General features: G+C 45.6%; 1 protein-coding gene across 1 annotated transcript in view; it reads left to right on the top strand.

Moving 5' to 3' along the window:
• Window positions 1-12,915, top strand: part of LOC141258004 (serotransferrin-B-like) — a 68,355-nt gene extending 55,440 nt beyond the window's left edge. The window contains exons 13-17 of the mRNA XM_073672994.1: window positions 6,742-6,892; window positions 8,037-8,101; window positions 9,130-9,314; window positions 10,634-10,826; window positions 12,263-12,915. Of these exons, the coding sequence (XP_073529095.1) occupies window positions 6,742-6,892; window positions 8,037-8,101; window positions 9,130-9,314; window positions 10,634-10,826; window positions 12,263-12,297 (629 nt within the window). The 3' untranslated portion in view covers window positions 12,298-12,915. The remainder of the gene's footprint in view (window positions 1-6,741; window positions 6,893-8,036; window positions 8,102-9,129; window positions 9,315-10,633; window positions 10,827-12,262) is intronic.
• The last annotated feature ends 2,649 nt before the right edge of the window (window positions 12,916-15,564 follow it).

The following is a 15,564-nucleotide window of genomic DNA, read 5'->3' as shown; positions in this document are numbered from 1 at the left end:
TGGCCGCAGAAAGAAGTCAGGCAACCGTTCCCCGTAACACCAACGCGAAGGAAGTTGCCAGTACAACTGTTAGGTCTTCCCGAGTCTGATTGTTTTTTAAACACTCTGCCGATAACCCCAAAAAGGCCATTTGCACCACCTGCCAGGCTAGCATTAGCAGGGGTGGCAAAACGACCAGCCTGACCACCACCAGCATGATCAGGCACATGGCAGCAAAGCACCCGACTTTGTGGGCCGAACCCCAGGGTCCAGGAACAGTGTCTGTGGGTGGCACCATTGCTTCTTCCGCTGTTGTGCATGCAAGTCAATCTCCTGTCCATGGTGCATGCGAAGACGCCTCCTGCCCTGCACCTGTCGTTGCACACTCTCAAGTAGCAGCATCAGGAAGCATGTCCATGTCCTTGTCCCAGCGCAGCGTTTAGCTGTCCATACCCCAGTCCTTGGAACGCAAGCGCAAATATGCAGCCAGCGCCCCACGGGCCACACTACTAAATTTTCACATTTCACGACTGCTTGCGCTCGAAATGTTGCCTTTTAGGCTCATGGAAACGGAAGCATTCCGCAACCTGATGGCGGCGGCCGTCCCTCGGTACTTGGTCCCCAGCCGCCAGTATTTCTCCCGGTGTGCCGTCCCCGCATTACACAAGCACATGTCCCAAAACATTAGCCATGCTCTCAACAACGCAGTTACCGGTAAAGTCCACCTAACCACGGACACGTGGACAACTGCTTGTGGGCAGGGACGGTACATCTCGCTGACAGCACACTGGGTTAACATAGTGGAAGCCGGGACCCAGTCGGACCTTAGGACGGAACACATCCTCCCGACGCCAAGGATTACGGGCCCTAGGTCAATCAGGGTTGCCCCCACGGTCTACAGCTCCTCCACCTTATCCTCCTCAGCCTCCTCCTCCTCTTCAGCCTCCATCTCCGAAATGACCACATCCGTCACAAGCTGGAAACACTGCAACACTGCCTCGGCCAAGCGGCAACAGGCTGTGCTGAAGATAATATGTTTAGGTGAAAATCCGCAGAATTCTGAAGAGTTGTGGACAGCTCTGAAAGAGCAGGCAGATCTGTGGCTCACACCACTGAACCTAAAGCCAGCCTTGGTCTTGTGTGACAATGGCCGGAACCTGGTGGCGGCTCTAAGGCAAGGCGAGCTCACACACATATCAGGCCTGGCCCATGTGCTTAACCTTGTGGTTCAGCGGTTTCTCAAATCCTACCCAGAGCTGCCGGATCTGCTTGTTAAAGTACATTGCCTGTGTGCCCATTTTAGAAAGTCAGCTACAGCTTCCGCCGCCCTTGCAGTGTTTCAGCAGCATTTGTAGCTTCCAGCTCACAGGCTGGTGTGTGATGTCCCCACGCGTTGGAACTCTACACTGCAGATGTTGGGAAGGATTTGTGAGCAGAAGAGGGAAGTTGTTGAGTACTAGCATCAACAAGGTCGTCGGTATTCAGTTCAGACTCCACACATAAGACCTCAGGAGTGGACATGGATGTCAGACATATGTACCATCCTCCAAAACTTTGAGGACTCCACCAAGATGGTGAGTGGCGATGATGCCATAATTAGCCTCACCATCCCGCTTCTCTGTCTTCTGAAATGCTCTCTGCTCACAATCAAAGAGGATGCATTGCAGGCGGAGCACGATGAGATGGAGCAAGGAACCATACAGGGTGATTACACACAGTCAAGCCTCATCTCATCCCAACGTGGATTGGGTGACAATGAGGAAGAGGAGGAGGAGGAGGGACAGGAGCTAGTTTCATGCACTATAGACGGTACTACCTGCACAGCTGTCATACCGTCTGTTCAGCGTGGATTGCCAGAGGACAGAGAGGAGGAGGAGGAGAGCATGGTCAGTCATCCTCTTGGTGAGGGCACGGAAATCTTGCCTGTTAGTAGTCTGGCACGCATGGCTGAGTTTATGTTACGCTGCCTTTCCCATAACCCTCGCGTTCTCAAAATTTTGGGTGACAGTCATTACTGGTTGGTGACACTTCTAGACCCACTCTACAAGGAGAACTTTATATCTCTTATTCCTGAGGCGGACAGGTCTACAAAAATGGGGCAGTACCAAAAGGCCCTTGTTGCGGAACTATTAAAAAAATTCCCATCTGAAAACGCTGGCGGCAGAGGGCACACTTCGTTGGACAACCAAGGAGTACAGGCGAGAGAGACACAACTTCAATCCAGCAGAGGCAGGGGAACACTGTCAAAGTTCTGGGAGAGTTTTCTCAGACCCTCCCATCGCACAGGCCCTGAGGCGCGGGGTACTCTCACAAGGAGTGCAAAGTTTGGGAAGATGCTGAGGGAGTACCTTGAAGACCGTACCAAGGACCTCCGTGATTCCTCAGTGCCTTATAATTATTGGGTATCCAAGCTGGATACATGGAATGAACTGGCTCTCTATTCCTTGGAGGTCCTGGCCTGCCCTGCCGCCAGCGTTTTATCAGAGATGGTTTTTAGTGCCACTGGTGGAATTATAACTGATAAGCGCATCCGCTGACAGGCTGACTGTTATAAAAATGAACAAGGGCTGGATTGGGCCAGACTTCTCAACACCACCGAATGATAGCAGCGTAACATAAACTCAAATCCAGTGTCTTTTCTTGGGAGGTGTATTCCCATGCACCTTTTCACACCCACACATGGGTACACGCTTCCTGATTTTGTCTATTTGCTCTTGTCCTCCTCCTTCTCCTCATCCTCCACCACCATATCACCAGGGTGACCGTGGTCCATGATGCAGCACCCACATTTTTTTAAAGGGTGTTTATGATGCCCGTAAAAAAACATTTTATACCGTATGTTCATGTATACCCCCCAGGGGTAAATGTTTGTCAGCCCATACACTTAGTGCATGGGCATTACAAGTATAGGAGGCCCGCTCCTTTCTAATGGGAACATTTTTTTATGAGGCCCTCCTCCACGTCTCTTCCAAGGGACATTGAAGTGCCTCCAAATTTTTGACAGCCCTTGCATTCACTGCATAGGCCAACACTATGGGAGACTCTCTCCTTTCTAATGGGAATTTGTCGTTACTGTGGCCCTGCTCTGTGTGTCTTTAAATTCTTAGAGGGGTTTTTCCTAAAATTGGTCAGCCATTGGACTCACTTCATACCCTATAACTGTATAACAGACCCTCTCCTTTCTAATGGGAACATGTCGTACCTTGTTACTGTGGCCCTGCTCCGTGTGTCTTTCCCGGTGAATGCATTTGTCTTAATAAATAACGTAAAAAATCCAAAACAATAGGATCTTTCTTTAGTATAAAAAACAGCGTCACCAATTTAACCTCAATGTAATCACAATGTTCAGCTCATGCACCTCCTCCTCCATCTCCGAAATGACCACATCAGTCACAAGCTGACAGCACTGCAGCACTGCCTTGGCCAAGCGGCAACAGGCTGCGCTGAAGATAACATGCTTAATTGACAAACTGCCCTGCACTGCAGAGTTGTTGAAATCTGTAACACAGCAGCCTGATCTGTGGCTCTCACAGCTGAACATACAGCCAGGCATGGTCGTGTGTGACAATGGGCGGAACCTGGTGATGGAGAAATGACAGACGGGGTAGATACGGTTTCCCTCTATGCCAGTCATTTCACCTAGCTAAAGAATATGGCTGTGGTGAAATACAACTCCCACTGAGAAGCTGTTTCAGATTGAAAAACATTGTGCCCACCAGAGGATTTGATTCTGAGGGCTAACCTTTCTCACCCACTCAAGAGCCCCATAGCAGCTGCAAAGTTAGCGCTATCATGCACTCTCCTGAGGTAGAAGCCAAGGCACACCAGAGGATTCCAACCCTGCTGAGAAGCAGTCCTGGCTAAGAAAAGTGTGTGGGAAGGTTCCCGGACACTCTATTGCTGCTTTTTTTACTGAAGAGGAAATACACGCAAACAAGGGGAGAACATACAAAGTCCTTGCAGATGTTGTCCTTGCTGGGATTTGAACCCAGGATACCAGCGCTGCAAGGCTTCAGTGCTAACCACTGATCCAATGTGCTACCGTTCACCCTCTAATATCTAACAGGCTGGAGAAACTTGCACCTACTGCCACTCTATCTTCAGCTCCTTTGTGAGAAAATGTATTTGGGCAGCCACTCAATATACCAAATAAAATTCCTGAGAAGGAAATTGGGGATGGCTTCGCTACTGGTACTGTGGGCAGTGCTAATACCATGGCGTCATACCATAGTTTGCTGGAAATATTCCAGGCTGGTAGGAGGTAAGCAAATTCCCACAGAAAAGTACCAGCAGTAATGTTTAGGCCACATTTCAAGTGCAAGCAGCTTTAGAGGATTTCCTGGGAGAAATGACACGCAGGGTAGATACGGTTTCCCTCTATGCCAGTCCTTTCACCGAGCTAAATACAACTCTTAGCAAAAAAAAGTTGTGGACTGGCTCCGTACCGTTTCTGGCCACATTCACCTGTCCACATGTTTGTGGTTAGGCGGTCCTTCCCAGTAAGTGCACTGGGGAGGGCACGGGTAATGTTGTGGGACCCGTGCTTGTGGAAGGCGGAGGCGATACCGGGAAATATAGTGGCGGCTGGGGACCGAGTATGGACACCCGGCCGCCGCTGGCATTAGGTTGTGAAAAGCCTCCACGAGCCTAAAAGGCCATATTTCAAGTGCAAGCAGCTGTCAAAAATTTGGCAGTATAGTATTGCAGCCTGTGGGTGGGTGGGTGGCTGGCTGCATACTTGCGCTTGCATTCCAAGGAATGGGGTAGGGACAATTGAACGCTGCAGTGGGACAAGGACGTGGACAGTGTCTGCAACGACAGGTGCATGGCGGGAGACATCTTCGCATGCGCCAAGGATCACTTATGATGGGCACACTTTTAGGCAGTCAGAGATGCTTCCAGAGGTCTTCCCCATGCTGTTCCCATGTCTTTTCAGCACTGTATGCATGTGTCTGATGATGTGTCACACACCACATGGCCAGATAAGGTTGTAACATGTTAAAATTACATTTCCTGATGAATGCATTTGTCTTGGTTGAAAGCAATTCAAAAGTGCAAAAACGCATCAAAAACGCTATGTGTGAACATAGCCCAAGTTGTGGAGGAGTATTTTTGTTTTTGGTTATTTATTTTGCCTTATACTGTATACAAGTCATTACCCTGGAAAGGATGTTCCTTAACATAATTCCCAGGAAAATCAATTTTGGTTTCATTTTTGTATGTTTTATTGTGAGTCCGTAAAAGTGGCGTAATACTCTGACCACGTTGCTGACAGCAGTGATCTGGGAGTCAGAGATGCTTCCAGGGGTCTTCCCCCATGCTGTTCCCATGTCATTTGAGCACTGTTCCCATCGATTTGGGCAATTTTTAGGCCCTCTGCAGACCGCCGGGGGGAACTGCCTGAAAAATGCTCTAGTTTCCCATAGACTTACATTGGGCTCGTTGCTCGGGTTGAGTACCCGAGTATTCCAATTTGCTCGACTCGAGCAACGAGTACCCAAGCATTTTAGTGCTCGCTCATCACTAGTCCCGTGCAATCATTCTTCAGTAAATTAAAATGAGGTAATCAGAGCAATTATTGTACCAAGGATGCAGAGCTGTCAACCCTAAGGCTGTGTGCCCACGATGCGTTTTTTAAGCGTTTCCGCAGAGGCAAAAACGCTGCATAAATGCTTAAAAACGCATGATAGAAGGCCTTACATTGTTCCCCAATGATAATCCGCATGTGCTATGCACATGCTGCGGAAATTTCCGCTGCGGGTTATCATTGCGGAAAAAAACGCAGCACTACCAATTATTTTGCGGAAGCGCTGCTTTTTCGCCGCCATTGACTTTCATTGATTCGCTTGGATTCTGCATCATTGGATCTGTACATGCGGAATCCATGCGTTTCAATGTGCAGATGGTACCCGGGTGTGGAGGACAGGAGACTCTCCTCTAGACCCGGGTACCATAGAACCTGTAAAAAAAAAAGAATAAAATAAAAAATAAATATTATACTTACCTTCTGATGGCCCCCGGTCTCCTTGTCTTCGCTTGCCGGCAGATCGCGGTGGACTGAAGGACCTGCACAGACGTCATAGTCATGTGTTGGCAGGTCCTTCAGTGTAGTGTACCGCGAGCTGCCGGCAAGCCAGGAAGGAGCGAATAAAGACTCCGGGGGCCATCAGAAGGTAAGTATAGATTTATTTTTTTCTTTTTTACCATTCTTTAAGGTCACACTATATAAATCCATGCCGGTTGCATGGATTTATATAGTGTGACCAAGTTGACAAGCACTTTCCAAGTGATGCTAAAATCGCTTGGAAAGCGCTTGTCAACCCGCGTGCGGAAATGCATGTGAAGAACGCTTCACATCCGCTTGTCCCTGGCAGGAAAAACGCATGTACAATCCGCATGTACAATCCGCATGTGTTTTTTCTGTCAGGGAGATGCAGAAACGCTCAGGAAAAAATCCTGAGCATTTCTGCATCGTGGGCACATAGCCTAATTCGTTTTTAAAAAGTGACGGTCTATTATAAGTGCACACAGAAGGTTTGAATTTGGTGCTAGTAATGGACTTCCTATATGTGTTATTTGTAATATTTGAAAGTATAGGGTATATTTGCTTATACAACCCAAGAGGACAGATATGCTGGCAATATCCCAGGGCAAAGACCACAGACTTATGTTACTGATAACTGATCTAATATGCACTTTTTACAAATGGGAAATTTATGGAATGTAACTGATAATGAGTCTTCTGCTCCGTGTCTATGGCAGGTTCCTACTTCAGTAAAAGTTGTGCTCCTGGCTCCGATAGCAATTCCACCTTCTGCCAGTTATGTATCGGTGACCCACACAAAGCGCTCACAGATACAAAGTGCTCTCCCAGTGATGCTGAAGCTTATTTTGGATACTCTGGAGCCTTCAGGTACCAGAAATGTATAGTCTCTAAGTATATTGTTTTCATATGTATAAAAAGAGGGAATGGTTGATCTTTGGCTGAGTTTAGATGTCCGTGTATCACAGTAGGCAAGACAAGGATTGTCCGAGGATCTCCTGACCTGACCTCAGCAGCCTTATAGGCATAAATGAGGTTGTCAAGTCCATGTATGAAAGTCCATTCTTGGTCCGTGATACATGAACAACTGAATGAGGCCTTAGCGTGATCTTATCAACCCCACTATATATAGTAACCCAGGAGTTGACGGCTAACAGACTTTTAGAATCAATATTAATGGTTAGCATTCACGCAGAAGTCTAAAGCTGTCCATACACAGTAGTGAACGATCATTCAGCCATTAGCTTCCCCCCCTCCCGAGTTCCTCATACACAGGAATGCTCCTCTCAGCCAACCGTTCCTGTGTTCTCTATGGGGAGAGCGTAGTAGGTCACTATCAGAATCATCTGGCAGTGACTTATCTGCCTGCAGAACAAAAGGATCGGGTGATTGAATTCCGACCGCCCAATCCTTATCCCACTGACATCATCTGTTGTGAGAAAGTCTGGAGCCTCCATACACATCAGATGGTCAACCAATCCCACAGAAATTGGCCAGGTCAGACGACCTTTATCTATTTCGTATTGGGCCTCTAGTCGAAGATTGATGCAAAATCATTTAGGTGTAACCCTTACCCGATTCCCACCACCCTAAAGCTATCCTTGGCACACAATGGCAAAACAATATACCAGTGATTACCAAACATATTACCGGATGAGAACCCTGGAAAAAATTGGCCATTCTTGGGGAACTCCTAATGCTTTGCCTGGCTCAAAAAATGTTGGTGTTAGGGTCGGTAATTATTGTCTAACGCCATAATTTATCTTATAGTCATTAACTACTTTGCAACTTCAAACAGGCAGAAATCAGTTTGCTTTCCCCCTAGCAATATAGCAATAGGTGACCTAGGGATCATGTTGCTCCATCAGTATATAAGGACTGGGAAATTAGTGAATGACGTGGCAATGTGGACATCTCTAATTACTAAATGTAATTCTCTATGTCTAATTGTGTGGTATTAATATACAATGGATTAATATACTGTAAATGTAGAATCAACTTTCCTTATTATTAGGTGTCTTGCTGAAAAAGGAGATGTGGCTTTTGTGAAGCACACAACAGTATTTGAGAATACAGATGGTAAGAAAGTATTGTAGTTCCTCTGATATATTGCTATAAAGTTTATATTTAACGGCATTATTCCTCCCATACCCAATTCTTTCCATATTTAGATCATTTTTTTTATACTGGTTCCTCCAAAAGCATGGTAACTACTAATATGGCTGCAGTTAAAGCCTTCATAGCGTCACCATTTTACCTCATTGAGCACCTGAACAGCAAATCTGATTCAATATACAGCCATAAATAATGGGAGCAGGCATCTCTGCATTATTAGCTCTGCTAATTGAAGAAATATTGGTTTTCATCCAGCTTTCCCAGAAACAAAACCAATAAAAGGATTGTCTAATTTAAAAGGTGGCAGGGAACTGTAAATTAAAGGGGTATTAACCATGAAAAAGTTATCTCCTATGCACAGCCCGGGGCTCTCCAGCCCTGTTCTGAATGGAGGTCGCATATCTGGCCGATGCCCCAATCATTGTCTGTGAGATAGCCATGTAGAGTGCTTGGATATTTCTGAAAGTCCCATAAACAATGAACGTAGCAGTGGCAAAGTATGTGCACCTCTGTTCTATTAAAGATGGGGCTGCAGAGCTTCGATCTTGGTATCACTGATTTCCCACTAATCAGACCCCCGGCGATCTGCAAGCTATCCATGCTAAAGGGGTTGCCAACTACTAGGACAACCCCTTCTTGAACTAAATGTTTGGCCCCATTAAAGTAAAATAAACTCACCTCCCGTGCTGGCGCCGTTCCAGTGGTGTCAGCACTTGCGGTCCCAGAGATCTGGTGCGGTGGAATGACAAATGGTGCCCGGCGCCAAATCAGGGTTGGCGTCACTGTCTCCGCCTTTGTACGGATTGAACATGAAGAGGAAGACAGAGATCAGCTGCAGCCCGGACTTCCTCTTCACGTTCAATCCGTACGAAGGCGGAGACAGTGACACCATTTACAATTTTTTTTTAAGTTGGACATAGAGATATTAAGGCAAATTTAGAAGGAGAACTACACATAAAAGTTTACTAACTCTGTTGTGGGGCTTTGTTCAGGTAAAAGTACTATGGAATGGGCAAAGAAATTAAAGTCAAGTGATTTTGAATTGTTATGCCTCGATGGCTCTCGGGGATCTGTGAGCGACTACAAAACATGCAACCTGGCAGAGGTGCCTGCCCATGCTGTCATCACCCGACCAGAGAAGAGGAACAGTATGGTAAAGATGCTTAGCAAACAGCAGGTAAGGGCTTCAGATCATCAGCAAGTCATAGGTTTTCTTGAAAGGAAGTAGAAAAACAATCAGATTCCTAAACGAAATCTTGATCCCAAATTAGGTTCCTTCACAACAAGTGTCTGAACACCAAAAATTGTGCCCACAACAAAAAACTGCTGCACTCACTCATGTCCATTCATACCAAAACTTTCCAAAGTATAACTGAAAAATATAAAGAACACAGAGAGTTGAGATACTTGTACTTTTACAATAGCGTTATACCTACATGGCATCAAATTGTGCCTAATGACACTTCTCAATACAATGGATGGAGTCTCATCATTGCAGTATGGTTCTATATATGCTTACAAGGTGACTCTCATATTCTGCAAAGTGATCCTAGTGTGCCATCTAATGTAGAACATAAGGGTTGTTTTTTCTGGCTTAATCTCCTATGAACCTAAAGGCCCCATAAACATTAGAGAAAAGTAGTCCGAACCCGACGATTGCAACGGGACCAGCCATCTACCTAACATCCTACTGGTCCGATGATGTCAGGGGACATAAGGATCGGGCAGCTTGAATTCATATGCCTGATCCTTTTGTTCTTCCACTTCTGGACGAGCCAAGCATTCATGTGTATGGGGGAGTGAGGAAAGATAGCGGTCAGCCAACAGCTATCTAAGATCTATGAGCACCTTTACTCATCAACCCTCCTAAGCCATCTGTACGAGCATGCAGGTCATAGGAAGCTGAATAAAATTATACCTTAATATCTGCAATTCAATGTCTTACTCCAGAGAAATCCATGTTTTTCTTAAAACGTAAATGAGCCATTAAGATCTATGGGCGGGACATAGATCTCCCTGAGAATTTGCCTCCAGAGCTTATTTTAAATGAAAGTAGGCATTACCTGAGTGAGACATGTAATGACGGAGTCTGCTCTCTTGATCTAAATATCTCACACTAGTAACCCCCCCTTTTATTTATAATAAGCTCTAGAGTCAGATTCTCATGCAGATCAGTGTCCAGCCCATAGAGCTTAACAGCTCATTTACATATTAAGAAAACCATGCATTTCTCAGAAATAAGGCATTGGATCACAGATATCAAGGTATCATTTTATTCAACTTTTTATGACCTGCATGAATATAAATACGGCTTAGGAGGGTTGATCATACTGACAGATTCCCTTTAAGGTTTCTCCCATTGTTTCCTTCTCCACATCATGACAACATATAGGTCTAACAAGGTGACATGATGTCCTAACCCATCCACTATGAGTGAATGAATGAATGAATTAATAAATTAATGATTTTTCTTCCCCTAAATGTTCATATTTGTAGTCACTGTTTGGACGGAATGGAATCCAGACACAAAAATTTCAGTTATTCTGCTCTAAGGAGGGCAAAGATCTTCTCTTCAAGGATTCCACCCAGTGCTTGTTTGAGATTGATCAGAAAATCACTATGGAGGAATTCCTGGGAAAAACCTACTACTCAGCGGTGTCTGCCCTTAATAAATGCTCAACAACATCAGGTAACTACTGACAGATGTCCAAAACTGCCCCCCAAAAATAAAAAACATTTAAAAAATATACATAATAATAATGCCTTTTTTTTGCTTACAAATAAACTTATTTAAATCAATTATGCCATTTTTTGCATAATATCAGTACAGATTAGTTTATGCTACTAAACAGAAGGTAATATTCACAAATCCAAAAGGAATGGAAACTAATGTAACTATAAATATCTTTAACGAGAAACGAAACTTTGATCATTTTTCAAATATTTTTTTGACCTTTAAATGCTTTGCAGATTGGTGGGGGTTTAGCGCATGGAGTGGAGTATAGATTCAATAGAAAGTCTGTAGGTAGGAGCTGTGCACTTCTGAGCTGTCGTTTGGGTGATTGATGGAGATCACGGGACCTAAACCCCACCAATCTACACAGAATTTAAAGGAAATCTGTCATTTTGTAATTCGCTATTTACCTGCAGATATAGGGTTAAACTGCAGGTAAATGGCATTAAAATCATGTTTGCCTTACTGGAAGCACAGCTACAGGGAGAAAAATGCATTAAATCCTCCCTGTAGCCAACTGCATTCAGTCATGGTGGCGGTGCACGGAGCGGTTACAGTCCCCTCTCACTACACTGTGAGCACAGCTCTAATCATTGACCAGCAGTGTCACAACCAAGAACGACAGGTAGAATGGGAGGCTGAAACAAGTTTGTATAAAAATACGGATTTGGTAAATTATTACTCCAGGCAATGTACTAGATTTTTAGTTTCTTAGTAAATGTGGATTATGAGTCGTAGTCATCGGATCCATGTTTGAAGAACAAGTCTACTGACACACACGGTGTGGAAAAGACTTAGTGCAACACAAAGGGAAGAGGGAAAGGGAGTCCAGACTCTAGGGAAAGGGGGGAGTGGAGACCTCCTTAGGCTGATCTAGTATCACCCTGTCTCGACTAACGTCCCTATATTGGCTCTTCATCAATTGCCGCATATGAACCTTGCCCTGTCTTTCCCTGGCGTTTGGCGGGAATGACAGGGCGAGGGGGATGAGCGCTGGTCGATCCCCACTGACCACTAAAGACAACAAGGGGGAACAAACAAGGGTAGATAGCTTAGCTTTTAGTCGACTTCAGAAAGATGAACACCCATCCTCACAGCTCCAGAGAGGATGAAGTAATACACTTGCTCAAAGCTTTCAGAAAGGTATCGCCGGCACTTCCCTCAAGCAGACAGTAGGTAGTTATACACCCAGGCAGGGTGTTAATTAGCCAGAGGAAGGTAGCTGCTGGGTCCTAGAGAGACAGTCTCTAAGAAGGTGTCTGTAATGCCAAACGTAGAGATTTCCTGCAACCAACTGCAGGGCGACTGTCTGTCACTTCTGACACACCCGTGACATTTACATAGGTAGTCCTAAATGGTTGATACTCAAATTACTTGTATTCTTTCCTCAGAACTGCTGCCTGCCTGCACGTTCCACAGCTGTTAAGCACCTCCAGTGGTGAAGAACAATCCACTGATGGACACATACCCTGTACAGTTATCGTCTGCAAAAAACACCATTTTTTCAATAAACTTTACCTGCACTGTTAACACTTGCATAAAGATGTCACTACATTTTGCAAAATCAGTGTCCTGTAATTGACGCTTGGGAGTTCCATGAGTGTAACTTCTCGCTCGCACACTGACATGCTGCCAGGGTGTGGGCAATTCCTTGTTTTTGCTTTCAGATTTTTCTTCTTTGAGGACAAATTAAAAATACAACCACACATTAACATAATATGAAAACTTGAATTTTGAGAACAGTCTATACTGGGATTATAAATGCTCCAAAATCTAATGATAATCATGAATAGCACTGGTACACATGTCCTTGTTGTAGTCTTGCTGTATCACCCCTAGTTTGTCTGCCTTATACAAATTCAAAAAGTCTTGAATATATTCCGAAAATTCTGTCAAATCAACACCCCTCCTTACTGTCCGTGGTCTGGTATGAGCCACTCCCTCCATAATCTGAATGAGATTTACTTATATTTAAAGGGGTCTTTAAATATTTATCCCATGATCGTGGGACAATACCTTTAATATATTTATGGAGATTACTTTGGTAACAAAAGATTATTAGAATGAGCCTCAATATTACAAAGAGAATAAAATATTACACGCTTTAGGACTATTGTTTTTTTTCAAATTAAAGGGAACAGGTGACCAAAATCGTATTACCTTAACCCCTTACAGTTACGTTATACCCCAGCTTCCTGACTTTGATGTAGACTCAGGAGCTGAGCCCACATTTTTGCTGGTAGGTGATGTGATATGATTGTGTAACAACTCACACGGGAACATAGGTAAAACACTAAAAAAATACAACTGACCCAGCCAGTTCCTATACAGACTAGAGATTCTGACCCCGCAGTCACTAGCGATACCTACATGGGCCGGAACCGCCTTAACAACAGACTAAATGATGGCAGCTCGGACCTATGCTGCTTGAAAGGCCATTGAACGCTTCACACTCCTCCTAAGGAACCGAAGGGCAGAGCAGAATGCAATTTACCTACAGAAGGGAAGGAGTGCTGAGATACAAAGAGATTCCACAGTAAGTAAACCAAACCACGAAATACAAAATGAAAAAGGTACGAACTGCTAGAGACTATGCCGCCTACTTCCTAAACAAGAAGCAGATGATAGGTGCAGGTTGAAAAGCATAATCAGCAGAGAGATAAAACCATAGCTGGTGTTTCACTGACTTGCATTAACAACAGCAGTATTGCTGGACATCTGTAGCGCCCCGAGGGTTCGGCCGCTACAGGGGTATTGCACCTCTGCCAGAGGTGTGGTATTCCACTCCCGGGTAAGGATGGAGTATGGACCAGGGCTCAGTTAGCTGCATGCATCACACACACCCCATTTCCGCGGGACAGCTCAACGGTGCTCCCATTTAAACAGTAATGCAGGCACGACAGACCATGTCCCTGGCTGGAGTGGGGAGGGGGGAGGAAAACCCAGTGATGTAGGAGCAGAAGGGGACGGTTTCTGAGCATAGGAAGGAGCTCATTGGGTGCTGGTCACCTGAGCTCACACTCAGAGGGGAGGTATAAAAGGTGGGCACCATCTTAGGACAGGAGTCTAGTCGGTGAGAGGAGAAGACAGGGAGCGGAGGCTCTGTAGGAGCTCTGCTCAGAGGCAGGCCTAGAGAAAAGGCCGGAGCCTGGGAGGAGAAAGAGAAGTAGGCCTGGAGAAGAGGCCGAGGGAAGGAGGAGAAGAAGGAACAGGAAAGGAGGAGAAGTGACAGAGAAACAGAAGGGCTCAGAAACAAGAAGGCAGAAGGAACCCTAAGGACCCAGGAAATTACGGGTGACGGGTCAGGCAAGAAAAGGGTACCGGATCCCAAGTTGGTGGAGGCAAATAATCCTCAGCCAAGAACCGGAGGTCGTGATCATCACTTGGTGCGACCCCCTGCTAAACCTTGCTAGGAAGGCACCATATAGGATAGCGGGAAACGGGGCCCACGTTTACCCGCATAGATCCGCGGCAGCTGGACAAAAGCTTGGTCACTGGCGGGGCACGAGCCAGAGGAAGGATAGAAGGGAGTCCTGTGCCATACTCCGGAATTGCCTGGGGGTTGACCGAGCCCCTCGCCTGGTGGATACGGCACGGCTTGGGCAGTCACTACCGGTACCAAAGTGGCTTGGAGTATACTGTGAGTAAAAGACCCTAGACTGCAACAAGTTGTCTTTGTGCTTCTTACTTCGCCAGCACTAATGGTACTGGGACTCCCTGCACCATCACCCCCCTCCATCTACTACATTGCCCTGAGGCTACACTCTTCCCGTGGGGAGTCATACTAACTCAGCTGCACACACCATCAGCCTCAGGGGACTGCCTTGCAGCGGCGGTTCATGATAGCCGCAATCCACGGGTGGCGTAGTCGGACATTACCTAAAACATATAAAAGGCTGCCACTGGTCTGACCACCCTGAGCCACGGGACTGGGTCGCCACTACTACTCCCAGCATTGCCCTGAAGCCCGGTCCCGAGTGCCCCACGGCCCAGGGGGCGAGTCACATCCAAATGAGAATATCACCAGCAGGGAAAAAGTATATATAGCTGCACCCGAAAGGTGATTGGGCAGACAAATTAATAAATGAAAACACCTGTTAACCTAAAAAAAACTAAAGCAAGGATAACAAACAATAAACACCCGGAGAAAAGGTGTAACTGCCGTGGCTCAGCGGATAGAGAAGCCATCCACAAAGCACAGACTCAAGGGTTCGAACCCAGGCGCATGGCATGATGACTGTGTTACTGAGCCATTTTCTGCCTCTAACAGCCACAAGTGGAGCTGAGCTCTATACTTGGCTGTTAACCTGTAAAAGGCAATCTGTCATGTAAAAAAAACACTATTATCCTACAGATATGGGGTTTTGAAGCTGCTTGGCGCCAGCACTGAAAGCCCCTCTGCCAGGAGGAAATGACCTTTTTTCCTCCCGGAAGCCTCTAGCTTTCAATTATGGGGGTGCATCCAGCACAGCCCCATCGACTGAAAATTGAATCGGGTGTCGGGAAATGGTGACAAAATCAATTTTTTTTTTTTTACAAATTTTCAAAATTGTTTTTAGCACTTAAATAAAAAAGTGTATGCATGTTTGGTAGCTCTGCAAACATGCTGACCTGAAGAATCAAATTACTGGATAGTTTTCCCATAGACTGAACAAATCAAATCAAAAAATTACACTTTTTTTCCGCGATTTTG

This window comes from Phyllobates terribilis, unplaced genomic scaffold (genome assembly GCF_046119375.1).
Source record: "Phyllobates terribilis strain yellow unplaced genomic scaffold, ASM4611937v1 Scaffold_3__8_contigs__length_932513732, whole genome shotgun sequence".
Taxonomy (NCBI): domain Eukaryota; kingdom Metazoa; phylum Chordata; class Amphibia; order Anura; family Dendrobatidae; genus Phyllobates; species Phyllobates terribilis.
This window is presented reverse-complemented; position numbering and strand designations above follow the sequence as displayed.